The sequence below is a fragment of the Brienomyrus brachyistius genome, chromosome 5 (genome assembly GCF_023856365.1).
Source record: "Brienomyrus brachyistius isolate T26 chromosome 5, BBRACH_0.4, whole genome shotgun sequence".
Classification (NCBI taxonomy): domain Eukaryota; kingdom Metazoa; phylum Chordata; class Actinopteri; order Osteoglossiformes; family Mormyridae; genus Brienomyrus; species Brienomyrus brachyistius.
Genome location: NC_064537.1, coordinates 1,805,942 through 1,823,499, shown reverse-complemented (window position 1 = coordinate 1,823,499; position 17,558 = coordinate 1,805,942). Strand labels below are relative to the sequence as shown.

The window sequence follows — 17,558 nt, the reverse complement described above, 5'->3', positions numbered from 1 at the left end:
CAGAAGACAGTCTTCCATTGCCCACTATCCAGGTGGCACCATTCCACCATATTATAAAATTCAACCATACCCCCGAGACTGACACCCTGGGAATCATCTGTCTTCATCTGCATCACAGGTCTGTTATCATTGTCGCTAGAGGCCACCCATGTGCTCTGTGACGCCACATCAGAACAGCGTTGTTGTCTTGGTCTGGTCCAGCTCTGCTCATTTCAATTGCTCCATTTGTCCAGACCAGTACCGACCCACAGAAGCGCCACACTATGGGTAGCAGCCGGGCCTCATAAGGCAGATTCCCTGCTAAGCACCAAAGCCCGGTTCTACTCCACCCCCAGCACTCCAACTATAGCCAAACAGCCTAAGAAAGCCCTTTCTGTGCATGTCAGCAAGCCACACCCCCTTAAAGATTTTACAAGTTTAGTAAATAGCTGTAAAGACTTCTGTACAAACACTTTTTAAATGTAATTACTAGAGAACATATATTGATTTAACCTTGCCTGTTGTTGCTTTGATTTTGTACACGTTGAACCGTCATGGCCTTATTTACAATGGTAGTGTAGCAATTCGGATGTATTTACTATGTATTTAGCTCTCGTTCTGGTATTTAATACACTGTCGTTTTGAATTGCAGAATTTGTAGAAAAATGCCGTGTTTGGATTAAAAAGTTTTTGTAATCTGCTGTCCACCAACACCAAGCACTATGACCTTCCTGTCTGCCCTGTCAAGCTACAATGGAAAAATGACAAACGCTGGCTTTGAAAGTGCTTGTCGTTTATTTTTTGCGGGAAAAAAAAACAGTTTTCTAACTCAACTTTACACTTTTTGAAGTATCACATCTCCTCTTAGAAAAAAAAAGAATTAAATGACCTGAAAACCCTTATTTTCTGTCATTTCTCTAAACCAGCTGAAAAAAACAAACTAATTCAAAAGTGAAATGCTGATGAGGCAGCAGACGCAAACAGCCCCCTCACTCTCAGTTACACTGGTTTTGGAACAGTGGGGGAGGGCAGAGAATTGATGGAGAGGACAAAATGAGTCAATCATTTTAATAATAAAAAAATGCCAACGACATTTAAAGTGAGACACCCCCAGGCCTGCAACAGTCACGGGCCGACGGTATTCAAAGCAGCCAGACGGCACAAAAGCAAACGAACAGAGGAGGCGTCACCCAGAGCCAAATCCCGATCCACGGAGGCTCGTGGAAGATGAACATAAAGTGAGGCCAGAGACAAGGCCATGGTGCCCAACTCACCGGAGGCTTCCAGCCACCAACGAGCCCCATGCTGCCACTGAGGCAGGGGGGCACAAAGCCATTGTTCATTCCAGCTCTGATATAGGTACATTCCTGGTCCTTCCTACAATACACAGAGAGCTATGACTACTGAGAAATGCACTTAATGTCAGTTATGGGGCCATTAACAGCGGCGACTGCCGTCGTCGGCCAAACAGATCGTCAGGAGGAGGGGGGCCTGTCTGTCTCTGGGCCCCTCACAGGACGATCCAGGTCCCGCGATCGCTGTCTGCCAGCACCTGCAGAGACGAGCCTGAAAGGCGCAAGTAGGCGGATGCTGAGGGAAAGGCCCATACACTCGCACATACACTGACAAACACACACTGACACAATCGCACTCGCACACACACTGACAAACACACACACACACACACTCGCCCATACACTGACAAACACACACACTCGCCCATACACTGACAAACACACACAGACAAACACACACACTCGTACATACACACTCGCACATACACTGACAAACACACACACTCGCACATACACTGACAAACACACACACACTCGCACATACACTGACAAACACACACACTCGCACATACACTGACAAACACACACACACACACACTCGCACATACACAAAGAAACACTCTCTGCTCCCACCTTTATGCAGGGCCTCGTTGGTCATGCGGTTGATGTATCGGGAACTGCTTTCCGGAACCAGCCACTTCATCACTGTGTTCACACATGACTTCCTGTAGGAGCTCCAAACGCTGCCGCTGCAGACATAAATGCACGCACACACACACACACACACACACAGTAAGAGAAAGACGTTCATAAAGCAAAGGGGTAAAGCCACGATTCTCCATGGGGCCCGTAACATGAAGCTGACCCCCACGTCTCATTCTGTACTTATGGCCCAGAGCCCGGTGGATCGAGCCAGTTTGTCTTATAAAGGCTGATATCTACTTCTGTGTGGAACTGACATTCTGAGTACAGCATACCTGCATACTCCATGTTGTAGCCTGACCAGAAATGTGACTACACGTTGTGGAGACGCAGACCACTACAACTGTGATTAGTCTGCTTGGTAGCATTGCAACGTTTTGCTTTTGGTTGTTTCCAACTGGGAGAATTTTAGTGCGGAACAAATCGTGTTTGGCCTGCTGTGTCTGCTATAGTTGCAGCCATTCGTGCTGAAAATTTCAGAAAATTCTGAAAATGTCGCGATGTGAGTGTTTTACGACAAATATCCTGCTATTTATACAGCAAAAGAGGTTCAAAATTATTTTTTTCCCACAAACCTGTCTGAATGATTTAAAAAGAGCAAGAATGAAAAAGATTATGATGGACTGATAAAGGGCATGTGAAGCTCATGAGAAAGGGAAGATAAACCGGCAGAGGTGGCAAAGTTGTGTTTCCTGTAACAGTAAAAACATTTTAATGAAACTTACAGCGGCCGTTCGGTGGGTTTAACTGCAGAGTGACACGGATAGTATAAATGTTCACAGTGGTATGGGCCACTTGTATAGGCTTGACGCAGAAATCAGTATTTAGTGGTGTTTCTGAAGACTCAAACGAGGAAGGTCTGTCACCAAAAAGCTGACGGGGCTGACCTGGTCTGACCCTTGACCTCGGTGAGGTCCCCGATGCCCACCGTGTGACACACACCGGTGCTCAGGTCCCAGCTGACCTGCACGCTGCTGTGGTAGGTGTTGGGCCTGCCGGCAGACAGCACAGGACCATTAGGCTGACAGGGAGGCCACGTTCGCACTGCACACTGCACACGTCAGTATGAGAAACATGCACGCAGTAACACCAGTGAGCCTGGCTGGAATTCTATAGGCAAAACAAAACTTGCATATTTTACAGGAAAGGAAAATGGGAAGTTAAAAAATGTATAAACGCCAGGGCTTAGTAGCATCGGCATAGTTGGGTGGAATGAAAGCCTGTCATGGCTTCTCCCTCACTAGAGGGCAGCAGTGCTCTCAACCGCAGAGGAATCTATGCTTCCAGCTAGAGCTGGATCTATGCTTCTAGTCTCTGTGCAGAGCATGGACAGTACCACCAGGGGGTGCCTCACCTGCAGTGCTCCTCCTCGGGGGTGGAGAAGGCCAGCAGCAGAAGGCCGATATTCATCACCACCACATTGGTCTCCGGACACACCTGTCACACAGGGATAATGCTGACAACTCGGGGGCACTGAGATGCCAAAAGTCAGGGGACCTCCCTAGCGACTGGACGTTTTGTACAGAAAAAAGGGGCGAGAGGGAACATGATAATGCACACGAAGCGCAGAGCATGGGCGTGACCACTGCAGTACACGAGTCTGCCAGCAGAGGACGCCACACACCACTGGAACATACCCAGGACGCCCTGGGTGGGCGGGACTCGGCCTCACCTCCAGGATGACCACGTCGTAGTCGCTGAAGGAGCAGAACTGCGCGGCCCACGCAGCGTCGTTGCGGATCACCTCGTTGATGACATACTCAAAGTCCAGGGTCAGCTGCTCTACACACACACATGGCTGTGGGGTGTGGGGGAGGGACACGTTAAACTGGACAATCTTCACCACGAACAGACACCTCAGGCTGACTATTCTTCCCAACAGTGCATGTGTATTTGGTCTCCGTACTGCTGGCAGAGTGTGATGGCGCTGTACGCACCCGACCGCTCTGGGGCCCGGTCACCAGCTGCAGACCTCGGCCCTTCACGTCGCTCACGGTGAAGGGAAGCTGCACCTTGTCATCCTCATACTCAGACGGAGCTGTAGACAGAGCGGCATCGACGGAGATGAACAATGCCATAACCCACAGGATACCTCCTCGTGGCTTCCCCACTGCTTTCAGAATAAAAGCATTCCTTATGATCAGATTACGATTTTAACAGCGGCTTGTGATGTGTCCAGATATACTCAGTAGGCGGCATCAGATTTGTCTCCGGAAATCCTCATGAACACAGAAAGCATGTACTTACACACACACACGCGCGCACACACACACACACACACTTATGGGGACTCTCCATTCATGTCTATGGGTGTAATCATAATCCCAGCACTGGCCACCTTAGCCCCTACTCAGCCCTAAACTCATCTATAACTTACAAACAAAATACAAGCCCTTTTCGGTATTTTAGTTTTTTGATTGCAGGTCTTTCTGCACAGAGTTGATAAATCTACTCCCCACAATGTAATAATTACAAAAAGGCTGCTGTGCTGACCCCTGTGTACCCAAGCCAGGACCCAGACTCACCATGCTCCTGCTCCGGGACGCCCGGCAGCTGCAGGCAGTATTTGTGACAAGTGTAGTTAATGTAGCCTGGCTCAGAGGAGGAGGGGTCCTGGCTGGAGGGCGGGGATCGGGGCGAAGAGGATGATGCTGACGACGGAGACATTACTGTATCGCTGGGCCCCGGCTGGCGCCCCCTGGAGGGGGAACAGTGCCCAGGACAAAGCTCGGAACCCCCCCGTGACCCTACCCCCAGCCCATCCCGCTCTCTCCCTTGCACCCTCCTAAAAATGTCTGCTGCAAACTCCCTGGCCCGGGCAGCGGCCTGCAATTGGTCGGCCGCAGGAGGGGAGGGGCCTGGTTGGCTGTCAGGAGAAGCCAGGGAGGAAGACGGGGAGGATGCAGTGAGGACCGTGGGCACAGGGCAGGAAGCTCTCTTTTTGTACAGGATCTGGCCTGTCTGATCCGGTTCCCCTTCTGGCGAAACAATAGGGAAAATAGAGGAGTTATCCTCCAAACAGCCAGCGCATGAACGTGGGCAAAGCACCGGGACGGATGCGTGGCATCACCTGGGCAGAAGGACACGGCGCAGGCCACCAGTGAGTAGCTGGTGTTCAGCAGGACTACCTGGTCCTTCTTCAGCTGGAAGGCGGGCTGGAAGGTGGGGAAGGGGTACACCACCTGGTAGCGGGAGTTCAGCACGTAACCATGTTCCAGGCACTCCAGGCCTCCTGTGAGTGGGTGGGGGGGGGGGGTGTAAGCCAGGTGGAGGGTGGTGGGCAACGGGAGCTGGGCAACGGGAGCCAGGCAGAGAGAAGGTACCTGTGCCAGGGGTGGGGGAGCTGCACTGCGTGCAGGGTCGGGATGGGGGCATGGAGGCCACGGTGATGTAGATGTCTCTGTTATTCTCATCACTCATCATGAGGTTCATCAGCACGGAACTGGAGCTGCGTGTGCTGAGTCAGAGACAAGCGGACGGGGGCAGACAGGGAAAGAAACAAACACCTGAAAAGGTCCCGCTCCGATTCTGTCTTGCATCTGTAATTTTCCATCTCCTAATTTTCCTCTGAGGATAAGAATCATTTCTGTAGTTTTGCAACAAAATTCTTTTTTCCGTACATCTTTGCTACGTAACAGGGTTTGGCAACCTTTAGGAGCCCAGCTGCTTAATCATAAACTATCTGAAAGGCAAAGAAATGACCAGCAATGTTCCATGTTCCTTAGTCACTGCACCACCTGCTGCCAGGAATGAGAATGAACAGTGGCCTGGTCACTCACTTAAAGCCAAAGATGACTATCTTGGAGTGGTCATGGGGCCACTCACACACAGTGAGGTAGAGCTCGCTGTAGATGTCCTCTCCCGCGAACAGCCGGACGTGCCGCACCTGTTTTGGAAAGGGGGGGGGGCACACAGACATTAGCAGGGCCGTAAGTGGCCCGGAGGCGGAGCCAACCTCCAGGAGTTCACGGCTGCCCAGCCTACCTGTTTGAGGCGGCTGTGCAGGTTGAACTCCCACCAGTAAAGGTGGTAGATGTAGAAGGAGAAGTCATCGTCCTCCCCGCAGTCGCTGGTGTATGACAGCACGTAGCGGCCACACTTGGTGAAGCCCAGGAAGATGTGACTGTGTGACAAACACACACGTTTCTGCAGGGCTCAGAGAGGACGGATGTTTGCCCCCCAGAGAGAAATAAGGGACAGCTGGCAGCTACAAGAGACTCACCCTGCCCTGAGGAACTCCTCGCTCACTATGGTCTTCAGGGGCACACAGACCCGAGGAGGAAGCTTCCGGAACAGCCGCTGGGACACCTGACCGGACAGCTACTTCCCAAAAAGGACACAGCATGAGATCCCAACACAGTGGGGGGCGGGTGGCCGGCCTGAGCAGAGGACCAGCATCTCTGCAGTCAGGGGATGCGTAAATGTTTCTGCTGATACGAATGAGGGATGGAGCAGCTCACGGGTATGAAACACGCGGGCCCAGAGAGTGACCCTTAGCCGGTGGTGGTGAAGGGACTCTTAACTGACCCCCACGACTAACCAGCCAGAGATGCTGCTTCACTGGAGAATGGGCACGGGTTCACCACGGGTCGGGCTGTAACCGATCAGACGTATTATAGCGGGACAAGGAAACGTGAAAATGATAAAGGTGACTGACGTACACACCATTTTCACTCCTGTTTCACACACTAAACCTGACGGCTAAACGGACAAACCGCCTAAGTGGCTCTGTCACTGGTTTGAGAGCTTCGTCAACTGGGTGGCGTCCACCTAACCCGCCACCACTACTGCGATACATTAAAGCAACCAAGCAGTAATCCGGAGAATTAGTGTTTTTTTGGGAAATGGCCGTCCCGTGCTGGTTAGCTTAGCATCACCTAGCCGAGCGCGAGACGGAGCCATAGCGGGCTAGCTAACCAGAAAGTAGCCGTACTGACCGCCCCTAACTTCAGATTATCGTAAGCAACTCACGGCAGCTCATAAAATAGAGGAAATGACTCCCTCGCCGTTTACCTTGCTGCGATTGAGGAGTTTGACGATGTGTTCTTTGTGTTTTCTCTGTGATTTCTGTTTGTTTTCGTCCTTTTCTGATTTCGAGCTGGGCGCCATTTTCCGCCGCAGAGGACTCTTTCGGTTGGACCCGCCCTTCCTTCCAAGCGGTTTCTCCCATTGGCTGAAGCCGCTACTTAGATTTCACCAATTTGCTGGAACAGTCGTCGATCAAAGCAATCCACGGTGGCCCATGCAACGCGACCCGCGTTTATGATTGGCTGTCGCGTGTAGGGCGCTTCCTAGGACCGCCCCCCCCCCCCCTGTTTCTTAGCAGAACTCTCCCGGTCCCATGCGCGCGCCTTCTTATGGAGACCTAACGATGAGGTTTTTGGTATAAACCAAGCGAGAAACTAGAAATGATCCTGCACCCGCTGTCGGAAATAAGTCGGTGCAGTCCTGAACGGCGTGCATTTGCCCCTCTTAAATTTCTTCCACGACCCCCTTACAAACAACGCACACAGCTTACTTAACGCTGGTTCCTAGTCCCCGTTAGTGGCACATGCCCGAATCAAGAAAAGACTGCTTCCCAAAACCACATTTACACCCAATGTGACCCAGAAACTTTTTGATTTGGCCTCAGAATATTTCCCTCAGTGACCCAAAGGACATGCTGCATCGCTCACTGTCTGTACTCTGGAGGTGGATAAGGACACTTTAGGAAGCAGGCACACAGAGACGGGTGCATTTAGGGCAAGGGGGAGAGTGTGTGAGATGTTGGGTATCATCTTTTATTGTGAAGTTTTTAAAAACAAGCAGTAAAAACCAGGTGTACAACATAACATGACTCCGAGACAGGGATGGGTAGGGCGTCCAAAACAAAACAATCAGGACGGGCATTACAACGATCAAAGCAGAAGGCAGCGTACCCACGTCAACCGGGCCAAGGCGAGGCAGCGCCGGAGACACACACGCGCGCACACACACACACCACACACACACACACACACACACACACACATTCACACACATTCACACCCTGGGACAGAAGAAAACCAGCCACAGATATGTGGGAGGTGGGACAAACTGAAAATCATGTCAAGATGGCTTGAGCAGGTGCTAAGTCAGTACTGGGAATGTTCCATCTTAAAATACAACCGTCTACAGCAAACAGACAACCCCCCCCCTCAATGAGCGACAAAACCAGGCGGGTCTCAGTGCCTCGCAGACCGGGTCTCACGAAAACAAGAGCGCGAGTCCATCGGGGGCGGGTCCACATCAGCCAGTGGGCAGGGACACCATTTATTTCAGGTGATATGGGGGAGGAGGAAAAATAAAAATGGAAAAAAGCCGTGAGTGTGGTTTAGAGCGCTGGTCTCACTGTTCATTGGGAAGGACGGCAGCGTGGGGGGGGGGCAGCCTTTCCGCTCGGCGTCCGTCAGGATCCAACAAAAAAAAAAAAAACAAACTTAAAAAATGAATGTCCAATCAGCTCGCTGGGGTCGCAGGGCGAGGCTCTGACTTCAGGGCCGGCTCAGAGGGCGTCACTGCGTCTGCAAGGAAAGCGGCAGTCAGAGCCAAGACACACCAGCGGCCCTCCCCAGGGCTGGCCTGCGGGTTCCATACCTGCTGTCCTTGCTGGGGGGCGGCCGGCTGGGGGGCACCCTGGCCTGGCTGTCCGTAATAAGCAGCCTGCTGCCTGTAGTACTCAGCCCAGGCTGCACTGTAGTCCTGCTGGGCACCAGCCGGCGCAGGGGAGGCTGCTGTACCTCCGGTCTGAGCTGGGGGGGGGGGCAGATAGGCTGGTAAGATTTGGGGGGAGCGGCAAGACAGACCCTCAGTGGCCCGGGAGGGCACACCACCCCTTACCCATTTTCTTGTAGTACTCCTCCCAGGCTTTGGTGTAGTCGGGTTGGCCTCCGGGCCCCGCGGCACCCTGGGATTGGTCGGCAGGGGCCGGCGCCCCAGCGGGGGCGGAGGGGGCCGGACTGGGCATGGCACCACCGCCAGGCTGTTGGTAGTACTGCGCGTAGTAGGCAGCCCAGGCAGCGTTGGGGTCACCCACCTTGCCTGCAACAGGGGATGGGGGTGCTGGTGAGGGGAGGTGCGCAGGTGCCCCTATTCAAGGCCAAAGCATGTTGGTTTGGACACTCACTGGGGTCGTGGGGTGCGGGAGGCTGCCACTGTTGGTAGGCATTTCCCCAGCCCTGGGGGGGATACTGATGGCCTCCGGGGGGGCCGCCACTATGATGAAAATGAGAGGAAGAGAGCAGCGATTTACCAAACTGAACACGCCACACACACAGAACAGTACACTGTAAAGGCTACTAGAGACAGGCCCTGTCTGCTCACTGTGGGGGGCCTCCTGGGGGGCCCGGGCTGTAGGGATTGGGGTTGTAGGGCCCCATGGGGCCAGCTGGGCCAGGGCCTCCTGGACCGGGGCCCATTGGACACAAAGGACCCTGTAAAGAGCAGGAGGAGACATCAGAGAGCTGGGAGGGCGGGGGGACGTCACCCACAGACACACCCAGACAGACCTCGATCTTCTCCTCGATCAGCTGCTTGGCATGGTCGATCTGCTGTGGGGAGCCGCGGATGACGAACAGCTTGTAGCCGGGGTCGCCGTTGGGGTGAGGCTGGCGGGAGATCTCCACGAAGGCCCCCGTCTGCTGGTTGATGGCCTTCACATTCTCGCCCCCCCCGTCCGATGACCAGGCCGCACTTGTGGCTGGGGATGGAGAAGGTGACCTCCCCGCCGGGGGGCCCCCAATTGCCTTGGCCACGTCCCCAACCCCTGCCCCCTGGGGGCATTCCTGCACCCGGAGGCCCGGGGGGGCCCTGTGGAGCACAGGAGGACATGATGAGATCCAACATAATCAGCAGCACTGAACACTGCTGCGTAGGTACACCGATGTAAAAAATTTCCCTCCATTTAATATACTAACTATCATCTATCCCATAATGCAGTGGGGGAAACACACCCAGCAAGGAATTCTGGGACACCACTGTCTCTGCTAAGCCATGCTGGCTATATAGCGTCTTACCCAACAATTGTCCCTAAAGTGCTGAATGATTAAAAGTGAAAGGGGAGCAGCTTGTTGGCCCCACCTCCACAAAGACCCACCCCCTGGCCCTCCTCTCGAACCCGGATGCTCTGCACCAGGTCGTTGATGATACTGGCGGCGTGCTCGCATCGATCCGGGGGGCCCATGATGTGTGCCACCTTGTCTGGCCCCTGGCCGTCGTCTGGAACAGCAATAGGAGGGGTGAGAGGCGTCGGCCTGGCCGATCGAAGCGGGCTAACGACGCCTTTAAAGACGCGAAGAAAGGGTCCATTCTGACAGTTCGGTTTTGAATCACCAGCCATACAGAGACTGCAGTGCTTTATGAAGCAGCTTCATTCTGCAAAGCATCACTGTTTTATACGGGCTACTGTAGCAGGTACCTGGTTTGAACTGTATCCTGACTCCGGCATCATTCTGGATCTTCTTGATCATCTCGCCATTGCGGCCGATCACAACTCCCACTGAGTGCCGAGGGACAGGAATCTGGGTAGAGCAGAAGGCTGGGGTGAGGAGTGCGGTCAGCGGGAGGGAGAGGGGGAGGCAGAAAGAGGGATGAAGAGGGAGGGTGGATGGGAGAGAGAGGGAGGGAGAAAGGGAGTGAGAGCAGGGGGAAGAAAGAGGGAGAGGAGGAGAGGAAGGTAGGGAGGGAAAAAGAGGGAAGGAGAGAAGGTACAGGAATGAGGGAGGAGAGAGGGCATGTTGGCCAGTGGGGGGATGGAGGGCTACTGACCACACATGGTGGAAACACTCACTCACTGCCCCTCTAACCTCAGCGAGCTGTAACACTGACACACTCTCACACGCAGACACAGAACGGCGGCACACTCACGTCCATGCCGCCCCCGCCACCCATGCGTGAGCCGTACTCGTTCCTGTCCCCAAAGCCAGAGTGGTCCCTCTCCCGCAGAATCTCTTGGACCAGCTCCCGGGCTTGCTGTGCACACGGGAGGAGCGTGTTATGTGGGGAGGGGGTTATGTGAGCCAGCAGCAGGTGGGTGGGGCGCAGTGCTGTCAGTCCCCCCGCCCCGAGCTGCATTACCTGGATCTTGTATGGCTCCCCGATGATCCGCAAGGGCTTGTCCACATTGGGTCCCTGAGACCCATCCTGGATGAGAATCATTTTCACACCAGCGCGCTCCTGAAAAGCGGGAAGGGATCAGAATCCAGGCTGGAGCCCATAAGCCAAAGCTCAGGGGTGTTTAGAGTGAAAACCTCTGATCAGTGTTTGGTTAAAACAGTGTTTCCCAACACAGTCCTCCAGGACCCCCAGTTCAGGGCTCTGCAATTATTAGAAAATGAATCAAAACAAAATTCCAAAACTCAGAACCTCTAATCAACATAATCTTGCCCATATCAGTCACTTCGATATATATATATTTTTTTAATTCTATTAATACTTTCCCCAGTGTGTGTTCATGTACTGTCTCCTTAAAAACATACAACCACATGTGCTGTCATGTGACTCCGCCCCATCCAATCTGCAGCACGGAAGCAAAGTGGAGGAGAACTCAGACACCGAGCCGACTGAGCAACTCGAATTGCTCGTACCAAAGAAAAATGCCGTGTCGTTCTGTTGGACACGCGACTTTAGTGAAGACGACACTAAACAAAAAGTAGTCAAATTTAAACACTGCAAGAAAAGAGTCTCAGCGGCCAATGGCAACACCGGTCTGTTTCATCACCCGGAGCACAATCATGTCACCGAACATGAACAGTGCAATCGTCCAAAAAAAAGACAATCGTCCAGCAACAAGTGCCTCCACAGGGCAGTTGTCGATAACAAGCACGTACAAATGCTACACAACATGAAAAGGATTTACTGGCATCTCACAAGAGATTCAAGTTATTTTCTACTCTTCAAATAGCAATATATGTTTGCAAGAAATGCAAGCTGGTTACTTTTTTAGGGAATTTGCTTTATACAAACTACACATTTTACAACTAAAATGTAACCTTTTCCATAAAACATTTTCATTTCAAGCAATGTGTGCTTTGATTTCAGTTGTTTGAAATTCAATAAATAACCACAGTTAATCTGTGTGTGTTTTCAATTACAAACGCTCCTCTACTTACAAACTTTCAACTTACGAACTTTCATACATACAAAGAGGACTGTAAGCCCAAATTGTGTTCATTGGGCTCCCGTTTCCTGTCAGTAAAATCAATTTTTCTCCTCAAGCCAATTCCGCCCAGTACGACTTCTGCCTGCTACTCCCGCCGCGCAGCAGCGTAGCGTGCGTACTCCCAGCATCCTAGTTCTTCGTACTTGCATGTACCCTTAAAATGATGTTGAGTAACAATTTATGAACATTTCAAGTTACGAACTGCTGTTCGGAACGTAACCTTCGTAAGTAGAGGAAGGTCCATTTTAAAATCACAAAGATATGCACTCATTAGAAAAAACAATCCCAGCTGTAAGCGTTAAGGTTTGTGCTGTAAAAATCCTCATCAGTGAATTATGAGGGCAAAAAACAAACCCAAAAACAAAATAATTGTTCATTAATCGTAACTGAAGTAAAAAGTTCAATTAACCCTCTGGGGTCTAGGGGTACGGAACACACTTTCACTGACTGGGGCATGGGCACATATATAATTCAATATCATAAACTTAATTCATGGCAAACAAATTATTTCTTATATATTTGTTTTGGTATTAAACTCATCTTAATCTTAGTGTACTTTGTAAATATGTCAGATTTATGTGAAGTTTGTAATTTGACATCAAAGTACAGACATTGCAAAATGCACTTTGGAACACTTGCAGAAACATTATAAAAGTACATAGTAAGCAATGGTGGCAGTTTGTTCTGATCCCAGATATCTGATCACCAAAGTCTTGGCTACATGAAGATGACTAAATGGTGTAGTTGCAACATTCAGTTGGATAAATAAATAAGAAAAACCGAACTCATGTCACTATTTCTGGCTCCTTCCATTGAATATGTAGGAGCTCTCATGTGTATGAATGAGCCATTCACACCTGGCCACACCCCCCCCCCTTTTATGGCGCTGATGGGGATGTATCTGGATCGCGTTTCACCGCTGCGCTGTTCATCTAATTACCATGCGAATGTGATATAAATACGTGGAAATGCAGCCATTTATAATGCGAATAGTGATCTTCAGGTGAGGGCGGTGCTACACCCCCCCAATCCCCCCCGATGCAGGTAAAACAATGACATGTGAAATGGTTGGCTTTTTTGCCAATTTAACCTCATTTTAAAAACTTTAAAACTTCCGACAATTGACGTTTTAAAAAGACAGATTACGGATTTAGTCAGCGTGTTTTTCATGTTTCCACAATAAGATTTCAGCGAGTTATGAACTGAAATACACAAGAACGATACGCGGCATCGCCGACGATGCAGTGGACCCCAGAGGGTTAACAGTGACACTGATTCGAGGTCATATTGCTCAGCCCCACCCTAACACGCCACACCTTTGTTCCCCCTCAGGACCCAACACCTCTCTACCAGGTTTCTGGGTTCTTGATTGTCTGATTCATTCCTGACTGATTGCTCCAGGTATGCTGGAACTGGGGAGCGAGAAAAACGTGGACAGCCTGTGGGTTCCACAGGACTGGGCTGAGAAACAGTGGATTAAATGAATGGGTTTCCCTTATTCAGGTCAACAGACCCCAGAAAATAGAGGCAGGAACCTACAAGGAGTCCCTCACTGACTGACAGCCCGTTAACGTCGAAGGCCAGAGGCCTACCTGCAGTTGCTTGATGGTCTCCCCGCCCTTGCCGATGATCAGCCCCGCCTTGCCGGCCGGGATCATCATCTCCTGCATGGAGCCACTCTGGCCGTTGGTCGATTCGTAGAAGGCAGAGGGGGGTGTGCCCCTCCCCCGCGACACGATCTCGTCCAGGAGCATCTTGGCTTTCCTGCGGGTCGGGCCAAGACCGTTGGAAATGGCACAGAGGCTCCGGAAGGGGGCCGCAGGCACGGGACACAGCACGGTACTTACTCTATGGCATCAGGTGACCCCGTGAGCGCGACGCTTCTTTCCGGAAGACCTCCGCTTTCTGGGAACAGGGGCGAGAGGTTAGCTGCATGCTAACACCCTCACAACTCAGCAGAGCGAGGCATCATCACATAAAAGAACCAACTTAGAAGCACCGCACCCCCGAGGCCGGGCAGACTGGACCCACCTGGGGCGATCTGGACCTTGCAGCCGGAATCCTGCTGAATCTTGTTAATCTGCTCGCCTCCCCGGCCGATGACTGAGGAAAGGGCAGATAAGACAGGGTGTTCATGTCACGAGCCCCTCCCAAGGCAACTAACACAGCTCATGGCGCCACAAAGCACAGCTCATGGCGCCACAAAGCACAGCTCATGGCGCCACAAAGCACAGCTCATGGCGCCACAAAGCACAGCTCATGGCGCCACAAAGCACAGCTCATGGCGCCACAAAGCACAGCTCATGGCGCCACAAAGCACAGCTCATGGCGCTAAAGCCACAACAGGACACCCAGCAAGGGGGGGGGGTGGTGATTACACTGCAAATTCTAAAAATCTACTTTGGATTTAATGAAACCAGACAAAAACAACCAGCAGTCAGACAGAAAAGGATGACATGGCAAGCCAGTGCGAGTACTGTACTCATGGTGTACTCGTGCTTTACTCACTCAGGCCGACCATGCTGTCCGGCACTTTGTGCTCCTCTGTCAGGGTGGCCGGCCTGTGAGGAGAGACGAAGCAAAACAAATGAGAAGCGTGGCTCCGACATCAGGCACAGCAGGCCTGTAATCACGCTCACAGCAGGCCGGGGGAGTCAGGGATGTAAGATGAAGCACTAGCAGGAGGGCTGGGATCCTACCTCTGAGACATGGCGGCCAACTGGGCTCCGATAGCTGAAAGGGGACAGAGGGGACACGGGTCCAGTTACTGACATGGGGCGATACACAGGAAAAAGTCTGTACATGGGTACAGGGTATGGAGAAGATATTTACACAAGGAGGAGGAGTCCCGGTCAATCTGGGGAGCCATTTTCTTGCTGTCTGGCTGCTCTGAAGGAAACAAAAGACATAAGTTCCTGTTAGTAAAGGCGGCCATTATGAGACCACAGAGATATACTGCGGGTACACACTGGAAAGGGACAGAGCACACACACCACCTACGGCAGAATCTGAGAATTAGAGCCGTCTGCGTTTGGTCCAGCCGCCTTCGGGACAGATGGTTCTCTGCTAGAAAGTGCTGCGATACATCCCCCCCCAGGGCTGCGGGCTCTTAAACCCCTACTGCTGCCTCGACAGACGCAACGCGGCGGGCATGGCGCGCATACCTGCATCCTCCAGCTGGCGTTTCTGAGGGGCGAACGGGAAGCTCTCGGTGGCGCCGCCGCCGCCTCCACTGCTGCTGTTCAGCGGCGCTCCGGCAGTATCCCCGCCGATTTTCGCTGCGATCTGGGAACACGGGAGGAAAGGCGAGAGTCACAACGAGATGTGGGGCAACAGAGCTCTCGGAAGCTGGTCCAGGAACCGCCGAGCCTCCCGCCCGGGATCAAGAACCATTCTAAGCAACCGGTTCATTCAGTATAAATAGACAGCGCTTGTGGGGTTAACGAAGCGCAGGTGCCTCGGACCGGCAGAAGAGCAGCCCGGCCTCCCGATGCGTCAAAAGCGGCACTAGCGCCATATATTTGGGAGAAACGTGATTATATACCAGGCCCGAACACACGTGACACCGAGACCTACCAGCGTGGACCCGCAACCGAGACGCGGTTCAGCAGCTTTTAAAGCGCCACGCACGGGCTCCCCTTCATAAAAGCCTTCATACTCATGAGTCGTCCTTGCGAACATGCCGGGACAAGCGCAGGCCGCGGCTCGCTGCCAGCCGCCCGCAAGCGAGCGAAGGGCCAGTAGATCGTCCCACTTAAACAAAACTACCAACACCTCGGTAAGCACGAAGTGCGCGGGAGGCACTCGGCCAAGGAGCCAGTAGCGGAGAGACCAGCGCTGGGCGGTGGAGGCCCGTCGGTGCGGCAGCACGGGTCCACGTTCGCCGGCGTGCTCATTTTCCCGCGTAACCGCGCCAATCTGGCCGCTCTGAGCTATAGCCGCGGCCCGGAGGCGGCGGGACCCACGCTGTCCCCATTGATCTCCGGATGCTACAACGGCGCCGCTCCGCCTTCCCCACGCGTAGTCGTCTGCAGCCGGGGTCTCTCACCTGGCGGGCGCGCTGTACGGCGTCCGCGAACGCGTCCTTCTTGAGGCCGCCACCGCCTGCGCCAAGAGGCGCTCCGGCCCCGGGTGGCGGTACCGAACTGTATTCCGACATGATGGGCTCGCTGAGAGAGCGGGGAGGGGGAGGCAGTGTAGGCCGGGCCCTGCTGCGCAGAAGCGGGAAACCAGGAAAGGTGAAGCGCGGGGCGGAACCAGGAAGCTGCGACAGAGGGGCGGGGGAGGGCTCCTGGCTCAGTGGAGCTTGTTCGCTTATCATTTCCGGTTTCGGTACCCAATAAAAAAAAATCGGTCGACAAAAACCAATAGGAAGTCGGTCGAGAGAATCCTAACCTAGTAACTGACCTATGGTAGCAAGTCCAAAGTCCGGATTAGTCAAATAAATTCAGTGTACAATCTTGGCGGTGTCGAGCCTGCCAATCGAATTTGGTGAACTATTTGACAGACTGAGGTTTTAGCCAATGGCTACCAAGACGCGTCAAAGCGCCAGAAGATGCTGGCAAAAACAATACGATGACGATTTAATGCTGTTGAAAAAAAATACTGCTAATCAGTTTGCAGCGCGCATGTGCATTAATGCACGACATTACGTCATGTTTCGCATAATTTTGGGGAGTCAGGTGGAACTGGAGTTTTTCCTTTATCAATAAATCTTTCACAAAATACTTTGTCGTTGTCATCGAATCGTGTGAAGGTTTGCTTTAATTTAGGACTTAACCGAAGGTACGCAATATTACTTTTTACTAAGCTTGACCTGAACATTCTTGATAAAATTGAAAATGAAGTGGAATTTTCGGCATGTTAAAGCCTTCGCGATCCGATCTTCCAGTTGTAGAGAAAAGTATCTCTCAACTTAATGGCGAAACATCTCAGTGTTTTACACCACATAAACCAATCAATACGAGGCCTTGGCTGTTATCCCAGAGGAGGAAAAGACGTCTGTCCTGATAAGAGATGTTGGAATACCACGTTATGTCAGCTTTCCGTATGCCTGTGTACCTGGACTTTGAGACACAACAACGTTTCCTGGGAAGTGCTCTGACAGCATTGTTTATCAGGGGTCAGGTGCTTTGCTTCTTATTCACTTATAATTTCTTTTATATTGGTAAGCTGTGATTATAATGTGCTATGTGGTCATGCTCAGTCAAATCTAATCCATTTTTGTTTTTCCTCTTCTGTTTAACTTTTGGCCGGTTCATCATCCATGCCCTGCACTGCTCGGTACATCACAGCAGGGGGCAGTCCTGAGTACAGAAATGTCTAATAGGAAAAGTACAAAACGTCAAATCTTTACTCTCCGAATTTTAGGGGTGTTTTTTTTGGCCATTTGTAGCATCATGTAT

General features: G+C 52.1%; 3 protein-coding genes across 3 annotated transcripts in view; 1 reads left to right on the top strand and 2 right to left on the bottom strand.

Annotated features, from left to right (window-relative positions):
* Positions 1-755: 755 nt before the first annotated feature.
* dcaf15 (DDB1 and CUL4 associated factor 15) lies at positions 756-7,142 on the bottom strand. The gene is made up of 13 exons (XM_049013926.1): positions 6,990-7,142; positions 6,199-6,296; positions 5,961-6,099; positions 5,756-5,862; positions 5,300-5,433; positions 5,047-5,208; positions 4,502-4,954; positions 3,914-4,014; positions 3,649-3,774; positions 3,331-3,413; positions 2,864-2,968; positions 1,908-2,023; positions 756-1,545 (listed from the first exon to the last, which is right to left on the bottom strand). Exons 1-13 carry the CDS (start codon positions 7,083-7,085, stop codon positions 1,490-1,492), a joined length of 1,776 nt encoding a protein of 591 aa, XP_048869883.1. The 5' UTR covers positions 7,086-7,142; the 3' UTR covers positions 756-1,489.
* A 593-nt stretch (positions 7,143-7,735) lies between these two features.
* LOC125742606 (KH-type splicing regulatory protein) lies at positions 7,736-16,455 on the bottom strand. Its single transcript, XM_049014766.1, is given in 19 exon segments — positions 7,736-8,518; positions 8,592-8,746; positions 8,835-9,035; positions 9,121-9,209; positions 9,318-9,427; positions 9,503-9,664; positions 9,666-9,803; positions 10,090-10,211; positions 10,411-10,513; positions 10,860-10,964; positions 11,070-11,168; positions 13,746-13,917; positions 14,001-14,058; positions 14,185-14,256; positions 14,662-14,714; positions 14,853-14,886; positions 14,986-15,042; positions 15,318-15,438; positions 16,202-16,455. Coding segments are annotated over 19 exon segments (1,971 nt in total). The 5' UTR covers positions 16,313-16,455; the 3' UTR covers positions 7,736-8,509.
* LOC125742602 (zinc finger MYM-type protein 1-like) overlaps positions 15,501-17,558 on the top strand; it is a 41,075-nt gene continuing 39,017 nt past the window's right edge. The window contains exon 1 of the mRNA XM_049014759.1: positions 15,501-15,931. The gene's annotated coding sequence lies outside the window, so the exon portion shown is untranslated. The remainder of the gene's footprint in view (positions 15,932-17,558) is intronic.

What these genes read in the sequence shown, in the direction of transcription:
- dcaf15 (XM_049013926.1), bottom strand. Translation starts at nt 7,085, where the DNA reads ATGGCGCCCAGCTCGAAATCAGAAAAGGACGAAAACAAACAGAAATCA. An exon ending in CGTCCCGGAGCAGGAGCATG is followed by an intron (nt 4,015 to 4,501) that starts GTGAGTCTGGGT and finishes CTCTGTCTACAG; the next exon opens with CTCCGTCTGAGTATGAGGAT. An exon ending in CCCGAGGAGGAGCACTGCAG is followed by an intron (nt 2,969 to 3,330) that starts GTGAGGCACCCC and finishes GTCTGCCGGCAG; the next exon opens with GCCCAACACCTACCACAGCA.